Genomic DNA, 20,340 nt, shown 5'->3' with positions numbered 1-20,340 from the left:
CTACAAGCGCGAGCCACCAACCGCCCCGATTCGAATTCGCATCCTGAGCGCCCAATGACAGAGCGGAGGGCGGGGCCGCGGCCACGATATCCCCGCCCTGTCAGCAGACCGACCAGTGACAGCTCCAGCTGGGTTTGAAAAAAAGTGCGCGCGGCTGGTGGGCGGGGCCTTTCCCTGGTGGCAAGGCCCGCGCAGAGTGGAGAAGCGGATATCCGGCACGCTATGGGCGTGGCCTAGCCCGAAGGGGCGGATCCTGGGTGGAGCTTCCTTCCTCGCTCTCTCCCTAACCCGCATTGATACCGGGGAGCGGGGCCCAACGGCATGGGGGCGGGGCTCAGTTGGAGCCCCGCCCCGCCCCCTCTTTCTCCGCCCCGGCCCCCAGGGCCGGGACCTGGGCTCATTTGGACCTGGCCGGCTCGCGGGTGCGGTGGTGGCTGGTGACAGCTCGGCTCCCTGGGGATTCGCACCGCAGCGTGGAGGGGCAGGAATGAAAGTGGGCGGTGAGCGTCCTCCACGCCCCTGGGCGGGTTGGGGCCTCTGTGGGGAGTTGGGGTCCCTCTGTGGTCAGTGTAGGGGGGATGGGGCCCTGTGGGGGGGTCCTTCTGGGGAGTGGGGGCCCTCTGCGGTTGGGGGGCGGAGTATGGAGGATCCTGCAGAAGGTGCGTTGCCAGCCAGTGGCTAGGGGGCTCCAGCCCCTGTTCTGGCAGAACTCAATACTCCTCATGTGGGGTTTGGGGAGGGTTAAGCCCAGGGCGGGGGCTCTGCCGGCTCGGTTGTCTAATTTCTGGCGGGGTCCGTGGGGATCCCTGGGATGGATAAATGCTCCCTCTCTGTTGGATGATCCTCTAAGCCTCAGATGCTACATTCTAAGACCTGACGCAGGAGGGCCGTGAAATGTCTGAAATACCCCTGCCAGGATCCTACCAACTTCCCTCAACATCAGATGGGCTTAAACCCCTGCAACCTTCCCTTCCACTTTCCTCAGACCGTATCTGGCCGTGGCACCTCCTAATTTTCCTTTTTACTTCTCCCCCTGTGTTCAGAGGATGTGTTTGGAATTTAAAAATAAAATCTAAAAGAGAGGGAGCCCCACTGGTTTAGGCGGGTGGATTTAAAAATCAACCGAGCCTATAGTGGGACAGGACCTGCCTGCAGGGGGAGGGGACTCACTCGGGGCTCCTGCATGGGCACCCAGGACATTAGAAAAAAGCTACCAGTCTTGTCTTGGCCACTTCGGGTTTCTCATCGGCGCAAAGAGTTTCACTTAAATTATAAAGTAAGGTTATAATTATAAAATGGAGGAGAGGCTGCAGGCTTTTCAAGGAGCAGATGAGATTTTTGTTTCAGAAAGGCAGGGTGTTTGAATGAATGAAATGTAAATTATTGAAATATACACTTTGTAAAATTGCCTCATCAAAAGGAGAGACTTTAATAAAAATACTTAAAAACTTAATTCAAAATGAGAGATTTTTGATATTTCAGGCTAGTCACAGGACTAGAAATCAGACGAGAGGATTGCAGTTTACTGCTTTTAAACAGAAGTCTCCTTTTATCAAGATTTTATCTTTGCCATGACAGTAAAATCTAACATTGAAATATGACATCTAAGCAGCACCTCATTCTTTCATGTCCAAATATAATTCTAGTTGTTTAATGTAATAATAGCTTATATTTCTGGAGTGCCTTTTATCATGCAGGACACCAAAATGCTTTACAAACTGCAATATTCATTGCTAATTTAATATGGCTTTCTCTGGGTTGAGGGTAGCAGCTAACTAGCACATTTATGGAGGGAAGAGAGAGAATATATGGTCTAAGTCATGGGGGCAAGCTCCTCTACTTTTACAGAAGTGCTAAGGACTCCTATGTTCTGAGCAGACAAAACTTGCTTTTTTATGGTCTGTGCACTCTGCCTATTTAGGGAGATCATCTAATGACATTGAATTTTTTTTTTTTTTGCCAAAAACTATAAATGGGTTTATCGAGAAGAATATTTTGCTGAAGGCAGGTTTATTTTAAAAGGAATGATTTTTTAAATTACACTTTCTGCATTAATGGGACAGAATTTGAATACTTCACCCAAGTTTAATATGTTCTGGTTCTATGGGGTACATAACACTAGCAGACCTGCTTCTATAATACACTATCTTTGTTTGCCAAATGTACTTTGGAATGCTTCAGTTACTTAATCAGCACCTGAATTTAAAATATTAGAAATGCAGCTTGTGTACACAATATAGATATGTTTGTAGTATATGGGGTCATTTTAAAGTAAAGCCATCCTAATATAAATTCTGGGCTACGAGAGCTGAACTGTCCGCCATCTAGTCTTACTTCAATTTCTTGGGCTGTTTCGTCAGTTTCAGTTCTGAATACAGGCTTAATTGGCCTGCCAGTCTAGAAATGCATTGCCTCTTATATTGCAGTAGTTCTCTTGCTGAAATTGGGGATGGTGGGGAAAGGAACACCTATGAGAATAATAGTCTGGTGACTTGTGCATGTCAGAATTGCCCTTAATTACGTGGATATCATCCTTTAGTCAAAGGTAACTAATAGGTAAGCCAAGGGCTACCTGGGGGAGAATGGGGCATTCAGTTAGAATAGTAGCTTGTTTAATTGTTGATCCTGGAAACTCCAAAGAGTTCCATATTCATTTTGGCATAAAAGGATATTCTAGGTGGCCCATTGCTTTTTTTGCCTAGACAGATACTTACAAACGTGCATTGGGAAATACCCAGTTGTGGGGACTATCTTTAGCTTAGCTAGTGCCTGTGGTGCTATAATTAAAAATGATCAAGTCCCTGCAGCTGCTTTATTTTTATTTATTTAATTTCATGTATGATTTGTTTGTGGTTTGGTACACTTGTTATATTACCTTTCTGACTTTCATTGTTCTGTAAATTTACACTTATTTTAAAACTTTTTTTTAATACCATGGATTGGAAATTAACTGATAGAACAGGGGACAAGGAAAATCATTAATTCCGCAAGTGGAATATCACTGGGATCCCTAGTGGGACCCATATTTTTCATGACTGAGCTAGAAGAAAACCCAGCTAATTAGACTTCCTGGCTAAACTATCATTGAATAAAAAGACCTACAAACTGGATTTGAAAAATACACCTGACATTGCCAAGTGGGAAATGTTCCATGGTAAGAACAACAGCCCTAATCCATCAATTTGCAGAAAAGTGGGGGGATATATGTGTGTTTCTAGCCTTTATGGCTGCAAAGATAACTTTCCAAATGTGACCCAGCGCAGAGCAAACAGACTTGCTTTGTCTGCTGCACAGAGCCTTGTCAATGAAACTGGCAAGTCTCTGGTCCCTGCTGCTCTTCAGAGTGGGCAGCAGTGAAATTGACAAGATTCATGTCATTTTCACTCTGCTGCTGCTTGGCAAATCTCTGAGCAGCAGCCACAGCAGGTACTGGGGCTGTTTGCTGGGGAGGAAAATCCCAAAAGAAAGCTATGTGGTGGTGAGGGATCCCTTTCATGTAGTTCAGGGCTTAAGGTAAGAGAGATCCTTTTCCCTTCTAGCAGGTCAGGGTGCTTCAAATTTCTGACACCTACTACTCAGACTGATGCAAAAGATGGAGTTCCTGAGCAGAATCCAGGGCCAGCTTCTCAGCAGAAATCTGGACACCTCGCCCTTCCCAGCAAGTGGGAGCACTACTGGGCTTCTCACTAGAGTATTGCCCCTGAATCTCTCTAGTGAGCCCTCTCTCTAGCTAACTTAGTCCTTTCGCTAGCAGGTGCAGGGTGAACTTTCCTGTCCCTCCTTAGGAGGAGCAAGTAAGGGACTAGAATATATATAGACCAGGCACTAGTCTAAATATCACAAGGAACAAATGCATGAAGGAAGGACTTGAATCTCTGAAGATGGTATTTCAAGGAGCAGTGACAAGAGGCCATGGAAAGGGATAGGAAAATATTGACAGGGGAAAAAAATTAAGGCGACTGTCCACATCACTGATGTTACTCCAGCACATTAAATACTGCATGAATGGGAATTACATATGGAGGAAGTTTGCACAATGGAGGATGTTGGGCTGAATGGCCCAAGTGATCTCTTTTGGCCCTGTCAATTTAAGTATTTTTACTTTAGTTGGTTAGTGATCCCCTTTTCTATATGACTGTGCAATTGATTTGCTATCGTATCAGAGCCTAGAATTCTTTTTTACTTTCCATTTCATTGAAGAAACAACATAATTTGTGCTGCAGTAGAGCAGGCTCAGTAACAGCAATCATTTTCATGTTAATATACGGACTAGTATTCTTTACAGCTGTTGTCTTTTGTCCTGAAATTTCGACTTGACAGTGCTCTTTCACTAACTGAGATGTCTGGGCTTTTTGTTTTTTCTAGTAATCCACTGTAGATGTTCCAGGTGTTTTTCTTTCCCTTCAAAACGAAGGGTAAGAAAACGGCCTCGTGTCCTGACATTACTGAGTCTCCCTGAAGATGTTCTGTTTCATGTTCTGAAAGGCCTTCCTGCTGAGGATATCCTCTCCATCCGAGCTGTGAGTCTGCTAACCCACTTCACCCCTGTAACGGGATGGGGTTTACCTCTGTCAGTGTGATGCCCTGACTCCCAATGGCAGGACTGGACACAGGGAAGGCTGGATCCTCATGGCAGAGCAAATCTAACTACTGTATGTATTCCTTCAGTTTTCCTTCAGATCTCTGCCATTGTGGTAGCAGTTTCGTTGCTAAACCTCTCAAGATTGAGGATTAGCAGCAGTATATGAGTGTTTTGTTTAAATTTTCCAGAGGGAGCTATCCTGACAAATCATTCTGACCAGTTTGGTTCGGTTAAGAATGCTTATCTTATTTTCCAAAATTTACTTTTGTCTAATCTAATTTAATTAACGTAAATAAAGTGGAACAATAGTTGTACAAAAGTCTACCTGTGCCATGTTAATATGGCTATAACAGTAGACCACAAGAAGGATTTTTCGGTGGATTCCTATATGTTGTAATAATGTACTTCTGTATTTTTCCCTCTAGGTGCACTCTCATCTTAAGTACCTTGTAGATAATCATGCTAGTGTTTGGGCATGTGCAAGTTTTCAAGAAGTATGGCCTTCTCCAAACAATCTGAAGATGTTTGAAAGGTAATGTATAGGAATCCAGGCATGGTCTATGCATTAGGGGAGACTTTCAAAGGTGCAGAGGAAAACTAGGTACCCATTTCCCATTAACTTTCAATGAGAGTTGGACACCTAACTGCCTTTTCTGCCGTTGAAACTCTTCCCCTTAATTTGATTAAGAGTACTCTTAGTTTCCTGTCTACACTTCAGATTGGAAATGTCTTGTTAAGCGGAGCAGGGGTCATAGTTATATTTGGAATGTAAATGGATGCTGTGTCTACAAAGTGCTTTACAATCCCCTGATGGAATGTACTGCATAAGCTAAAAGTATTGCTACTGTATAAATGTAATGTATAAGCCAGAAATGTGGACCGAAAGGCTGCACAACTGTGTTTTTTAAAGAATTTAAGACTAATATTTGAACTCTCTCCATATTTCAAAATGAGTTTAAAAACCTAAAGTTGCAAGCAAATGACTGTACTTTGAAAGAATAAAGACACTATCTCAAAAAGGTGTGTATGGGTGTTGGCAGAGGCAGAACGTAAGAGCTGAATCTGTCTGGTGCCTGTGTAACCATCCTATGTGCTTCAGAGGTGCAAGTTCTGAATTCCTCAGCTGCATTCTGGAGCTGTGGCCATCTAGTAGAAATGAACATGGAAGCAAGGTCTCCTGCTGCACTGGAATCTTCAAATGATTCAGATGCCCACTGAGTTACCTTTTTGTACTCTTATTTAGGGCTGCTGAAAGGGGTAACTTTGAAGCTGCTGTGAAGCTGGGTATAGCATACCTGTACAACGAAGGCTGTAAGTGTGAAAGCACGTGCTGTGGAGCAGAGGGAAATGATGGTGGAGGGTGTGGTTCTATTCAAAAGAACAAAGAAATTTTATAGTGAAGTCTGATCAATAAGCTTGGATTCTTTTTATCTGCAACATGCTAATCTTTATCCCTACTATTTTATGGATGTTTGGGTTTTTTTCTGCCCATGTTATAAGATTGTTTTGCCCTGTCATTTCTGAGTATGTGGCAAGGTCTTGTATACCATTGTGCCTTTTCTATGATAGCTGCCAATGGCACTGCGAGCATTTCCCTGGCTATTGAAATTCTGGGGCTAAAATGCCATTATGCTACAGTAAACCTCTAAACAGCACTAATGGATTCCACTTCTAGCTGAAATGTGGATGTGTTTGAATCACACTGTTAGCAGCTCTTGAAGTTAGGCTTTGGAAGCCTCCAGTCAAATTTGGTTGGGTCATTTTGCCAGTTAAAAGGTTCACACTGAACCAAGCAGAGGCACTATTCAGTCCTCCTTCTGCAACCTGTTACCATTTCTGTGAAACCATCCTGCTAACTGTTGTACTGTGGCCCTATTTAATTCCAAGCAGATATTATGAATTAGCTTCTGTTCCCTCTTTAAAGCATCTGTTTCACTTATTCAGTATCCATCTCCGATGAGGGTCGTGCAGAAGTGAATGGGTTAAAGGCATCTCATTTCTTCAGCCTGACCGAGCGTCTGAATGTCTGGGCAGCCCCCTTTATCTGGCTCTTTATTCGTCCCCCATGGTCTGTGAGCGGGAGCTGTTGTAAAGCTGTAGTCTATGAGAGCCTCAAAGCAGAGTGTCAGTTGCAGAAAGTAAGTGGTGCTCTTTCTGTCAGTGGCTTTAGGGCAGGGCAGCACATCCACCCAGCAATTTGCACAATTACATTTCAGTTTCTCCAAGGAGTATCTTGTTCTCATGCCATTGATTTATAGCTGTTTAACCATTGTTTAAAAATTAAATTTAATACAGAGCAAAATTGTATGTAGGAGAAGCACTGCTTGATAGCTGTCAAAGGATTGTAACTGATTGTTCTGCCAGGTTAATTTCTATCTCAAAAGTGAAGAAATACTGAGGGGGGAGGAAATGGTCGGTCCATGAAAGGCCAAGGGCAAACAAAGCTCTAGCCTGGGACTATTTTGAAGAAGTCTCTTTCATTTTGTGGTTCTCTTTAATAATGTGCAGTTTTAAAACTATTTTTTTAGGCCCAGAAAGGCTCTATTCTCCACTGCTTGGCTAAGGTTTTAAGTCTCTTTGAGGTGAGTAGTGTTCATTTCCCACTGATTGCTTTGGGAATTCTAAAGGTACAATTTTACAATACAAATTTCCCCTGTGACTTTTCAAATGTTAGATGAGTTGTGTTATTATCTTCATGTGAGATCAAACCAATTGTTCTTGGTTTCCCCCAGTGTGAGAGAGTCTGTGAAGGCCTTTTCTATTTAAAGGGAAAGTCAATTTGAAATCTAATTAAGCTTCGCTATGGATTAAATCCTGGGCCACATTTTCTGCTGAAGTAAACTTGTGCAGCTCTGTTGACTTCAGTGGAACTGTGCCAGTTTACATCAACTGAGTATCTGCCCCCATGTTGTTTTTTTGTTTGTTTGTTTTTTTTAATGAGTTGAAAGTAGTTTTAGCTAGTAGGCCCGCTTGTTGTGCTTGCAGTATAGGATGCCAGGTATCATCCTTTTGAGACCTGTCACGCTGGGTACCAAAGGAAGGGGCATGCTGGCCACCAGGAAGCCTAAATTGCTTTTGACTACCTGAAGAAAGCTGCGAAGTAACTCGTAAGCCAGGGTCTCTAAAGACCGTGCCTGCAGTGGTCCAGGAAACCATCTTGAACATTTGAAGGATGTTCCTGATGGTAATGGATTGATTCTGTACTGTAGCTTTCAATCTGAGGATGTTCTGTACCACTCAGAGTCTCTGGGGCTTGTGGGGCTGACTGGGTATGAACCATAAATAACATTTGACCTTTTTATTTTCAGGATGAAGAAAAAAGGAAAGAAGCCCTTGAAATGTTTGAAGAGTCTTCGAAGCAGGGTTGCCTAAACAGCTCCTACCGCCTCTGGGAAAGTAACAGAAGAGCTGCTGTGAGTACACTTGGCTCTTAAAATGATCTTTTCACCTCTATTACAGTGGCACCAAGAGTCCCCAACCAAGAATAGAGCTCTGTTGTGTTAAGTGCTGTATATACAGCCAGCAAGAGACAGCTTACAATCTAAATAGACAAGATGGATAAATGGTGACAGAGGAAGTAGTATCTCCATTTTACAGATTGGGAAGATAAACACAGAGAGGTTAAGTGACTTGCCCAAGGTCACACTGGATGTCTGTGGCCCAACTGAGAATTGAACTCTGATCTCTTCAGTCCCCATCCAATTCCTTCAACCCAGGATCATCCTTAAGAGAAAGAGACTGACTGTTGTGTGAGGATTTTCCCACAAAGGGCAGAAGAGATAGAGAAGTGATGCCGTTGGATAGTAGGAGTACTCCAGCCTTCATAAACATCGAACCAAGTGGTTATCTCCCCTGGACAAAAGGGGCAATACCTTCTTATGCTGTTCATATTCCTTTTCTCTAGATGTCAGATCCCGGCAGATACCTTCAGAGCCTCAGGAAACTAAGGGACTATGCAGCAAAGGGTTGCTGGGAAGCCCAGGTAAGACTTCCACTAGTGACGCCAAGACATTGTTTTTTGCACGGCCCTGTCCACACTGGCGTAGAAAGACATGGGAGTGTGCTTAAACATGGATCCAGTCGCTGGCCATTAGGAACAGCAGCTAAAACTCTTCTCAGAAAACACTTACTTAAATGTACTCTGCAAGGTAATCTCTTCTGAAAATACTGCACTTGCATAAAGAAATCTGAGCAAGGGCTCATCTTTAGTAAGCAATCTTTAGTCTGAAGAGCCTGTCCCAAAATACTCAACACACATTGTGTACCAGAGTTCTGCCAGCTTTGAAAAATAACTGTTTGTTCTTAATGTCTCTGGAGCGGGTCCCATAAGCTAGGTTTCATTTCATTTTGAATGTAAAAATGACATGAGTTCTCCCAGGATTTCAGTTCAAATTTTGTTTCTCTGTCCAAATGGAAAATATCTCACTTGCTATTTACATTTCACCTCTTGTCTGTCTGCTGTAGATATCTTTAGCCAAAGCTTGTGGGAATGGAAACCAGCTAGGATTAGAAGCAAAAGCCTCCAATGAGATGGTGTCTCAGCTCTTCCAGGCCTCCCTTTCTGTCAGAAAGCAAAGCATCTTCACTGTGCAGAAGGGAATGAATGAAACAATGAGGTAAAGGCAAGCTCAGCAGCCAGGTCTTTGGCAAAGAAGTGTGTCTATGACATGGCAGGAAAGGCTGCTACTGTTTCATTGTGCTTGTTATAGTTCTGTCTGGAATGAGATGCGACCTACTAGATCATGAAGCTCTTTGTGGAGTTAGTTCTGGGACACGAGCAGTGAAGTGCAATGCAGAAAAGTTTGTATTTTGTGAATGTCACTAATTGCAAAAAGAAAAGGAGGACTTGTAGCACCTTAGAGAGTAACAAACTTTTGTGAGCTACAGGTCATTGCACAGTGTCCCTGGATAGACCCAGAATGACAGTGACACTTATTTTGATAAGTTCATATTTTAAGATGTCTTTTTTACTTTCAATCTGCATTAATTTGCCAGTCTGCCTAAAAAACACCTACCATGGTCCATCAGCCCGCAGTTTGACTCAAGTATCTGTCCTATTACCTAGATGCAACAGGACATTTTACTGAAGTCTTGTTTTGATGTTCAATGTTTTGTTGGCTAGTAACTTTTGAAAGGATAAGTCTTGATATGTGTGGAGAGTCTCTGGTGTTATAGCTGTCACTTAGCACAGGTCTGGATGGCTTCTTACCTAGGGGATCATTTGATTTTTATCTCCTATCTAGGTACATCCTGATTGACTGGCTGGTAGAAGTGGCCACCATGAAGGATTTCTCCAGTCTTTGTCTTCATATGACAGTGGGGTGCGTGGATCGGTACTTGAAGCTGAGACCTGTATCCCGGGCCCGGCTCCAGCTTTTGGGAATCGCGTGCATGGTCATTTGTACACGGTGAGTTTTGATGACTGATGTGCATCAGTGATACGAACTCAGCATTTAGCTATCATGTTCTGCTTTCTCCGCTGCACTAGTAACAGGCCTTCCTTATCCCTTTACACAGTGACTTCCCTTTGAATGTTGCTCTTAATATTTCCAAATGAGATACAAAGTGGTGCTGCTGCCACCTGAACACTTATTTAAATGTGCTGAAGGGGCTGGAGCTCTCCATACGTGAAGTGCTGTCTTCTGTGTAGAGTAGATGATTAACATCAGAAATCCTACTAGAAAGCAGGTCAGCACTATCATTCTGATCAGCCCATCTGCCATAAGTAACTCAGAAAAGCAGATCTGTACCTATGTCTGTGTTCATGCAGTTTTAATAACAAGTCTTTGTGGCACAGAAGTATTGTGTTCCCGGCCTAGTGTTTTATGTGGGACTAATTCCGCTACTTCTGCTATTTCAAAGTCTCTAGGGTTTAAACAGAGATGCTGCCAGTCACAGGAGACTGAATTCCAGGCACAAGGAATAGGTCTGGTTACTGGTTCTGCAGCCTTTCTGGGAGAATTACACCTGTGAAAACTGCTGCAGGATCTAGGCCTTCTAGTCAGTGATATAATAAAGGTGCAGGCCCAGGTTAAAGGTGCCATGGACAGGGCATCGTCTTGTGGGAACACCTGACACTCTCAACATGACTCTACCTGGTGTCTTCCTAATCTGTACTAACTTCTCCTTCTCCTCGCTTGTGCAGGTGTCTCCATAGCATAGGCTATCCATGGATATCTGCATGCAACCAAACACTGTGTGTGTGGCTCTGCCTTGGGCCTGAGTGCTAACCATCTTTAATATTGCAGCTTCATCAGCAAAGAGATCTTGACAATACGGGAAGCTGTGTGGCTAACAGACAACACATACAAATATGAAGATCTGGTCCGGATGATGGGGGAGATCATCTCTGCCCTGGAAGGCAAGATAAGGGTAAGTTTGGAAAACCAAGGGGGTGGGATGCTTACCTTCCTGGCTGTCCTTTGCTAAGTTATGGAGAGTTGCTATTACTGAGTGGTGAGATGTGGATCCTTCTTCCGCTTCTCTGTAGACTAGGCATGTTGTTTTGGGTGTTACTGGTTTCCTCTGAACCAGCATCCTTTGCTGCTTTGGTGACTGGGTTCTTCATTTGGGTGAGATGTTTGAGGATTGTTTGTATGTAATTCTGTACCTACAAGTACTTGATGTGATTGCACTGTAGGAAGTTAAATTTAACCCCCTTGGGACCAAGTCCAGAGATCTCATGCATTCCTGCCTTAGTGTCTGGGAAACATCTTGATACCACCGGGGTAATAAGAAGCCATGAAAAGGGATGGTCATCTGGGAACAATTCCATTCTGTGTTTGGTGCTTCGTTGTGTCGGAGTTTTGCCAAACTCTGTGTTCTCCCTTATGTGTTAGATTCCTACTGTTGTGGATTACAAAGAAGTGCTACTGACCATAATCCCTCTGGAGAGGCGAACGCTTCACCTGTACAGCTTTATCTGTGAACTCTCACTATTGAACACAGGTCTCTGTGTGTATTCCCCTGCCAATCTGGCTGCTGCAGCACTACTACTGGCTAAGATACTGCACAGGCAAGGTAAGGAACAGGTTGCTGCTAATCATTTCATAACTGGACCTGCAGGAACTGCAATGTAGCATGTTCATCCATGCTGTCCCTCTGGATAGCAATCTTTCTGCTTTAGCACCAAGGTATCTACTTGTGCCAGCTTGCCTCAGTCATGTTAAAGATAAGACGCTTCTGAAGGATGGGGTGGGCTTGGTCCTTTTCTCCAGTAATTGCTGTGTTGAGCTCAAGCGTTATCACAAGACTCGGGTTTAAGAAATGCCCACGGAATTTTTACTAGCGATGCTACGGACTAGATTACACAGCTAGGAATCTCTCTAGTTCTGGCACCTGCAGCTGTTGTTGGAGCCCGACAATTGCTTCTGAAATTCAGATGGATTATCTGCTGGCATGATCTTATGTAAGATCTGCTTTATTTCTGCAGTATGGAGTTTTAGGTGCTAATGTACTTATTCCCTTCTCCAGCACATCCTTGGAACAGCCAGCTGTCTGAATGCACTGGATTCTCTCTTGAAGACCTGATACCCTGTGTGCTAAGCCTACACCAAAAATGGTATAACCTTCAGAACCTTTCTAAGTAGCTCTGGGGTTGTGGGGGAGAGGAGTGTTTGGCATCCAGCTGTATACAGACCCACAGCATAAATCTTAATAATAAAGTTTTGCTAATTAATTACTGTCTCGGAACTAAGGAGGTGACATTGGAGAGTATATGCCTCACTCCCCACAGCACGGGAGAGGTTGAGAGACCTACTGCTGTTGCTCCAATTTAGTACCAGCCCTAGCGTTCTCTGAATAGTGCCCTGGGTTCTAGGGGGTGTGCTTCTCATTACCAGCAGTCTCAGCCTGCCAAGTCTCCCGATTCTCAAGGCTGGGACTTGCTTGTCAGCAAATTCAGGAAGATCCGCAGCAAGGCTGGAAGCTCATCTCCGAAGGTGTCTCAAGACCCAGATCCCACTCCCTGCTGCAGACCTGACCAAGTGGCAAGGAGAGGAAGGGGGATGGTCCTTTAAGCAGTCTCAGGCCCAGCTACCAGTCCTGCTAGTCAGCTTCCCTGCTGATGAAGCACAGTTGGTTTGTGTCAAGGTTCCTTCCCCACTCTGAACTCTAGGGTACAGATGTGGGGACCTGCATGAAAACCTCCTAAGCTTATTCTTACCAGCTTAGGTTAAAACTTCCCCAAGGTACAAATTATTTTACCCTTTGCCCTTGGACTTCCACTGCCACCACCAAACGTTTATCTGGGTTTATTTATTAGGAAAGCATTGTTTGGAAACATCTTTCCCCCCAAAATCATCCCAACCCTTGCACTTCCTGGGGAAGGTTTGGTAAAAATCCTCACCAATTTGCATAGGTGACCACAGACCCAAACCCTTGGATCTTAAGAACAACGAAAAAACATTCAGTTTCTGAAAAGAAGGATTTTAATAGAAGTAAAAAGTAAAAAAGAATCACCTCTGTAAAATCAGGATGGTAAATACCTTACAGGGTAATTAGATTCAAAACATAGAGAATCCCTCTAGGCAAAACCTTAAGTTACAAAAAGACCCCAAAACAGGAATATCCATTCTATTCAGCACAGCTTAATTTCTCAGCCATTTAAGGAAATCAGAATCTAACGCATATCTAGCTAGATTACTTACTAAGTTCTAAGACTCATTCCTGTTCTGTCCCTAGCAAAAGTATCACACAGACAGACCCTTTTCTTTTCTCCCTCCTCCCAGCTTTTGAAAGTATCTTGTCTCCTCATTGGTCATTTTGGTCAGGTGCCAGCGAGGATATCCTAGCTTCTTAACCCTTTACATGTGAAAGGATTTTTCCTCTGGGCAGGAGGGATTTTAAAGGTGTTTACCCTTCCCTTTATATTTATGACAGTTTGTCACACCAGAACTGAGGGGAAACATCCTCCAGAGCCATAAAAGAAGGGAGGAATGTTTTTAGGTCAGCAAGTTCTATGAACTGTGTCCTTTCCAATGTGCTCTTGTAACACCTGTGCTGTGATTTTCTTTCTTCCTAGTTTCCATGATGATGTCCCAAAGGATTATAGGCAGGTGGTGTTGACTGCTGTGAAACAACGATTTGAAGATGAGCGTTATGAAGAAATTGGCAAGGAAAAGGTGGGGAGTAGCCTTACTGTTCTGCTCTCCATTCTTTAGTGGCAAGCACTTTAAGCAGAGCGACCAGTGTAGCAGGCTATCCAGTATTCTGAAAAGTAACAAGTTCAAATTAAAAATCCCAAAGGGAAGATGAAGAGAGTACACTGCTAGCGCAGTGGTGTTAGCCTCACGCACCCTGTGGGGATACAAGTTGCACAGTTGGGCTGTAAATGCCAAGGAGCAGTTCAAGACATATTTATCCTAGAGAAAGTATCAGGCATTTTTGGTTGTTGGGAGGGCACTGCTGTAGTTGTCTGACTAGGCTGTCTTGTTGTTTAGGTGATGAGTTATAGCCAGCTCTGTTCACTGTTAGGAGTGAAACAGGAGGACCCAGAGCCCAGTCCCTTACACACAAGTGCTGAGGAAATTCAGACTTTCCTTAGCTCTCCCTCTGGAAAGAGAACTAAAAGGCAAGTAAAACTAAGCTCTGTTCTGTGTACTCTCTCTCCTATGTTTGCAGCCACTGGACATGGATGATTCAGTATGGAGTTCTCATGGGCATCTGACAGGGGGTCTTTTGCCTCTCCAAAATATCAATTGTGTGCAAATCACTGAGTGGGATTTTTACCCACTTCCCTGTTCTGAGCTGCCATTCTCTATGGACTCAATCAGTCCTTCCCCAGTCACCTTAACTCTGCTTAGCCTCTTCCCCTGGATGGCTGGAAGGGAAAGTTTGGGTTTCATGCCATGTTTTGCTGGCCAAACCAAATGACCAGTTGTATCTTTAGTATTCGCTGAAAGAGTTGAGTGAGGCAAATGGTCAGAGACTAGCCTGTTTCCTGATTCAGGATGATTTCCTCCATATATATGCTGAGAGAGTAACCTCTGAGTTTCCCTGCAACAGGAGAAGAGAAGACAGCATTCAGGAAGATAGGGGCAGCTTTGTGACTACACCCACAGCTGAACTATCCACGCAGGAGGAAAGCCTTCTGGACAACTTCCTGGACTGGAGCTTGGACTCCTGCTCGGGTTATGAAGGAGATCAGGAAAGTGAAGGGGAGAGAGAGGGAGATGGTAAGTAGTGTGTTTTTTCTTCTTTGATTACAATAGAGAGAGACCGCATTTTCCCATCTGCAGCTTAACAAAGTCAGGTTACTCTTGCTAGAAAAGTGCAAACTCTTTCAGAGGGACAGCAGTCACTGAAAGAACGTCCCTTTTCTATTGTACCATGGCGATTATCTTTACACCACATCCTGTAACAGCAAAAGTTTCTTGATCGATGCCAAAATCTCCTTGTCCATTTGCAATGCTGCAAAATGTTTGGGCACAAGACTTGGAGAGCTCTTATTCACAGATTCATAGATATTAAGGTCAGAAGGGACCATTATGATCATCTAGTCTGACCTCCTGCACAACGCAGGCCACAGAATCTCACCCACCCACTCCTGCGAAAAACCTCTCACCTATGTCTGAGCTATTGAAGTCCTCAAATCGTGGTTTAAAGACTTCAAGGAGCAGAGACTCCTCCAGCAAGTGACCTGTGCCCCATGCTACAGAGGAAGGCAAAAAACCTCCAGGGCCTCTTCCAATCTGCCCTGGAGGAAAATTCCTTCCTGACCCCAAATATGGCGATCAGCTAAACCCTGAGCATATGGGCAAGATTCACCAGCCAGATACCCAGGAAAGAATTCTCTGTAGTAACTCAGATCCCACCCCATCTAACATCCCATCACAAGCCATTGGGCCTATTTACCATGAATATTTAAAGATCAATTAATTGCCAAAATCATATTATCCTATCATACCATCTCCTCCATAAACTTATCAAGTTTAATCTTAGAGCCAGATAGGTCTTTTGCCCCCACTGCTTCCCTTGGAAGGCTATTCCAAAACTTCACTCCTCTGATGGTTAGAAACCTTCATCTAATTTCAAGTCTAAACTTCCCATTGACCAGTTTATATCCATTTGTTCTTGTGTCCGCATTGGTACTGAGCTTAAATAATTCCTCTCCCTCTCCAGTATTTATCCCTCTGATATATTTATAGAGAGCAATCATATCTCCCCTCAACCTTCTTTTGGTTAGGCTAAACAAGCCAAGCTCCTTGAGTCTCCTTTCATAAGACAGGTTTTCCATTCCTCGGATCATCCTAGTAGCCCTTCTCTGTACCTGTTCCAGTTTGACTTCATCCTTCTTAAACATGGGAGACCAGAACTGCACACAGTATTCCAGGTGAGGTCTCACCAGTGCCTTGTATAACGGTACTAAAACCTCCATATCCCTACTGGAAATACCTCGCCTGATGCATCCCAAGACCGCATTAGCTTTTTCACTGCCATATCACATTGGCGGCTCATAGTCATCCTATGATCAACCAATACTCCAAGGTCCTTCTCCTCCTTCTTACTTCTAATTGATGCGACCCCAGCTTATAACTAAAATTCTTGTTGTTAATCCCTAAATGCATAACCTTACACTTCTCACTATTAAACTTCATCCTATTACTATTACTCCAGTTTACAAGGTCATCCAAATCTTCCTGTATGATTTCCCGGTCCTTCTCTCAATTGGCAATACCTCCCAGCTCTGTATCCTCTGCAAACTTTATTAGCACACTCCCACTTTTTGTGCCGAGGTCAGTAATAAAAAGATTAAATAAGATTGGTCCCCAAACTGATCCCTGAGGAACTCCACTGGTAACCCTCCAGCCTTTTGACAGTTCACCTTTCAGTAGGACCCGCTGTAGTCTCTCTGTTAATCATTTCCTTATCCACCTTTCAATTTTCATATTGATCCCCATCTTTTCCAATTTAACTAATAATTCCGCATGTGGCACAGTATCAAACGCTTTACTGAAATCTAGGTAAATTAGATCCACTGCATTTCCTTTGTCTAAAAAAATCTGTTCCTTTCTCAAAGAAGGAGATCAAGTTGGTTTGGCCCGATCTACCTTTTGTAAAACTATGTTGTATTTTGCCCCAATTATCATTGACCTCAAAGTCCTTAACTACTTTCTCCTTCAACATTTTTTTCCAAGACCTTGCATACTACAGATATCAAACTAACAGGCCTGTAGTTACCCAGATCACGTTTTTTTCCTTTCTTAAAAATAGGAACTATGTTAGCAATTCTCCAATCATATGGTACAACCCCTGAGTTTACAGATTCATTAAAAATTCTTGCTAATGGGCTTGCAATTTCATGTGCCAATTCCTTTAATATTCTTGGATGAAGATTATCTGGGCCCCTCCATTTAGTCCCATTAAGATGTTTGAGTTTCGCTTCTACCTCAGATATGGTAATATCTACCTCCATATCCTCATTCCCATTTGTCATGCTACCATTATCCCTAAGATCCTCTTTAGCTTTATTAAAGACTGAGGCAAAATATTTGTTTAGATATTGGGCCATGCCTAGATTATCCTTGACCTCCACTCCATCCTCAGTGTTTAGCGGTCCCACTTCTTTTTCTTTGTTTCCTTCTTATTTATATGGCTCAATGGCTGCAGACTCTGGAATGTAGAAAATGGCAGACAGGATTACTGAGTATTGTCTGTACTGCTGTGAGGTAGGAGTGCTCCCAGATAGCACTGGGCACTTTGAATCAATTGGTGAGTGAAGGGGAGTCCTCATGGCTTCATATTAAGGGATTTTGCTGTTCTCATAATCCAGGAAAAGCTATTGAAGGAATCTGGCTGTAGCCAGCTATGTGGTGGAGCACTGTCCACACTGCAGCCTTTCCTGTTTTGTTTTGTTAGTGCTGAGCCTTAAAGCTTTTTATACCATGTCCCCTGTACAAACAACTGTTAGAACATACCTGTGGAATGGGGAGGAGTCCCTACTTTACACAAGGGAGAAATCAGAGCTTGTGTGTTAACTTCCTCTGTGGCTTTAGAGAAAGTTAATTGCCCAGGATTAGAGATCTTGAGTTCCTGGCTCTGACTTCTGTGCTCTCACTACACTGCTGCTCAGGTAGATCCAAATCACTGTTCTATATCTTCCTCTAGTGACTGCTCCCAGTGGAGTCCTGGATGTAACTGTGGTCTATATGGATCCAGCAGAGCACTGCTGTCAGGATTCCAGTGATGAAGACAGCCTAGCTGCGGAATGGCCTGGACAGGATGTACTAGCCAGGAAGCCTGAGCAGCCAGATGCTGAGAAACAGCGGCTTGCTGGTCACGGTCGAAAAGAACCCACACTAGAAGCCACCTCAGGCTATTCCTCTGTCCACAGTGCCAGTCCTACTTCCTCTGTAGATGGCAGCTTTGGAGCACCGATCAAAACTACCTCAGCACTGTCTCTGGGCAGGGCCGTGAACAAAGGGCCATACCTGCCTCACTACTTGAAATCACATTTACAATCTGTCCGGCCCAGGTCCACTGAGGGCAAGTGTGAGAGAAGGCAAGTCAAACGGAAAAATGTGGCCGAGCATAGTGAAGAAGAGAGGATGAACTTGGGCTTCTTGAGCCTCTGATTTCAGTGCTGTTTACTTTCATTTCAGAGGGCTCTGGGAAGCAGTATTTTGGTATAGTCTTGCAGGGAAGGTAGCAAGTAATTGTCAGTGTCAGACGGCCCATGCCAATCATGCTCTGCAAGCTCCATTTCATGCTTCTGTGGCTTAGTGCTGAGCTACCTTGTTTCTTGGTAGCTGCTTTTTAAAATGTTCCCTATAGTCTGATCCTATGCAAATTAAGAACCCCATCTGGTCTTGAGCACATGTCAGGAAAACCCAGAACCCTTGTGTGCTACCCAAAGCCATCTTGATTTTACCTGCAATGCATTGCCCGGTGGGTAGCCGATTCCTCCACAGAGGAAGAAGGGGAAAAAATAAAACTCTGCTGCTATGACCTGTTTTTCCCCATACACGGTCGTAATCTAGGAAAAACTCTCGAGGGAACCTGGCTGTAGCCAGCCATGAGGTGGAGCACTGTCAACGCTGCAGCCTCTCCTGTTTGTTTTATTAGTGCTGTCTGAAGACTCCCTTAACAGGTTATTTGTGCCTGAAGCTAAGGCAGGGTGTTAGTTCACTCCCAGCTGGTGCCCCTCTTACTTTCTCTGGACATTAACTACACTGCACTAGAGTATATTCTGGAGCCAAGCAAAGGGTGGTAGTGGTAAGTGGGGATACTTACTCTAACAGACTGGAGCTTTTAAATGTCCCTTCTCTGGGGCAGGCTCTAGGCCTTATTCTCCTTCCATTAGTCCTACACTGCTGGAGCTCCAGTCAGCTCACTCTCACTTACAGAGCTGTCAGTCAGACCCTCCCTCTAGCTCCATGTGTTTCTTCAAGTGAAGAACATCCTATCTGTGCCTTACCACTTCACTGCCTTTTGCCTTTAGTTACAGCACCACTGGTACAATCTGCAAGAACTCAGTCCCAGTGTCACTTTTGTGTTCTGTCCATATTGCAGTTTGTCTTCCTTGCTATTCTTCCAAAATGGCCTGCAATAGAGCCTGATTCTACTTTCCTGTTTGAATTTATTTTGAACACTAGGACAGAGGAAGCAATGTAGCAATAGCAAATAACCCTTCTACATGAAGCCCTATCTTAGATACCTCTCCATGACATCCCAGTCAGCAAGGAAGAGCTGGTGTCTTTCCCACAATCCTGGATAAAGGATTCCATGCCTTATACAGTCTGTGGAAGTTGTACAAGAAGAGCAAAAGCCCTAAGAAGCTGAGGGACTAGAGGCTACTTTACCCACTGACTTAGTTGTTACCAGAGGGGCTGACCCTCTAGAACAGGTGGTGAGAACATACATGGTACAAGATTTCTGGCAGCTGTTTGTCATGCTTGGCATCTGATAACACTGGAACTATACTCCCTGTTTACCTTCCTTTGTTGAGAAATTATTGTGGCAGAGACACTGACCGTTCACATACAGTGTAGTGACTTTTGTATAAAACAATTTTTTTATACTTGTCTGTGTTATTTTAAAAAACAGGGGTAGTGCTTGTGTCTGGTAAAGGAGCTGATTGTAAAGGGGTTGTGATGGGAGGAAAATTGTCTAACAGTCACATGCCTTGAGGCATAGAAAGGTGAAGTGACTTACTTAAGGTGTTACAAAGTCACTGGCAGAAGCCTCAATGCAAGTCTGTCACCTGTTACTAGATAGCTGTTGGTTATAGCTGATCCATTGTCTCTGCAACTGAGACCATTACAGAACAGATATTAGCAGCTGCAAACAGTGGCTTATTTTCTACAGCTACCAGCTTGAGCATTGACGGATTGAAAAGCACCGGTTTATCAAGCAAGCTGCTATTGTCACTTTCACAAGCTGGATTTGAGAATACTGCATCTCCAGGAAGCACATTACTTACAAAGCCTGGCTTCTTCCAGATCTTGAGCTGCTCTCCTAGAACTAGCCTGACTGACAGGTGGATCATAAAGCTGGAACGTAGAGAAGCAGGGTTTCTAAGACACTTTCCCTCATCTGTCAAGGTGCAGTGGAACTGGTTTAATTTCTAGTCTGTAACTGTAAATAACCTCACCCTCCTTGTGTAACAGCTAGTCATCTATAAGCCTATGAATATCTGCTACAACTCCTGACTCTTATACTTTCTCTATCCCTCCATAGTAACCTACTAAAAAAAAAAGCTACAATGTTAGAAATTATCTGGAAAAGGTTGACAAAGCTGGTGCTTACACTGACTCAGC

General features: G+C 43.8%; 2 protein-coding genes across 5 annotated transcripts in view; one reads left to right on the top strand and one right to left on the bottom strand.

The window, feature by feature from the left end:
- Positions 1-350: 350 nt before the first annotated feature.
- On the top strand, positions 351-19,601 carry CCNF (cyclin F). 4 transcript variants are annotated; one of them, XM_084642301.1, is made up of 17 exons: positions 351-500; positions 4,366-4,520; positions 5,008-5,114; positions 5,826-5,893; positions 6,527-6,720; positions 7,111-7,164; positions 7,891-7,995; positions 8,487-8,564; positions 9,047-9,198; positions 9,826-9,990; positions 10,831-10,954; positions 11,422-11,602; positions 12,056-12,143; positions 13,605-13,704; positions 14,023-14,153; positions 14,588-14,757; positions 17,690-19,601. In XM_084642301.1, exons 1-17 carry the CDS (start codon positions 488-490, stop codon positions 18,154-18,156), a joined length of 2,352 nt encoding a protein of 783 aa, XP_084498427.1. In that variant the 5' UTR covers positions 351-487; the 3' UTR covers positions 18,157-19,601. The 4 variants fall into 4 exon arrangements, with proteins under 4 accessions (XP_084498427.1, XP_084498428.1, XP_084498430.1 ...); XM_084642302.1 differs by having other exon boundaries at positions 365-500; positions 4,486-4,520; XM_084642304.1 differs by having other exon boundaries at positions 385-500; positions 4,486-4,652.
- The window catches only part of VRK3 (VRK serine/threonine kinase 3), a 24,419-nt gene continuing 17,160 nt past the window's right edge, over positions 13,082-20,340 (bottom strand). The window contains exon 14 of the mRNA XM_084642307.1: positions 13,082-13,651. The gene's annotated coding sequence lies outside the window, so the exon portion shown is untranslated. The remainder of the gene's footprint in view (positions 13,652-20,340) is intronic.

Source organism: Lepidochelys olivacea (assembly GCF_965140295.1).
Source record: "Lepidochelys olivacea isolate rLepOli2 genome assembly, chromosome: 10".
NCBI lineage: Eukaryota > Metazoa > Chordata > Testudines > Cheloniidae > Lepidochelys > Lepidochelys olivacea.
This window is presented reverse-complemented; position numbering and strand designations above follow the sequence as displayed.

Excerpts from the sequence above, each read along its gene's own strand:
- CCNF (XM_084642301.1), top strand. Across the intron at positions 5,115-5,825 it reads AATCTGAAGATGTTTGAAAG|GGCTGCTGAAAGGGGTAACT; the intron begins GTAATGTATAGG and ends ACTCTTATTTAG. Across the intron at positions 11,603-12,055 it reads TAAGATACTGCACAGGCAAG|CACATCCTTGGAACAGCCAG; the intron begins GTAAGGAACAGG and ends TCCCTTCTCCAG.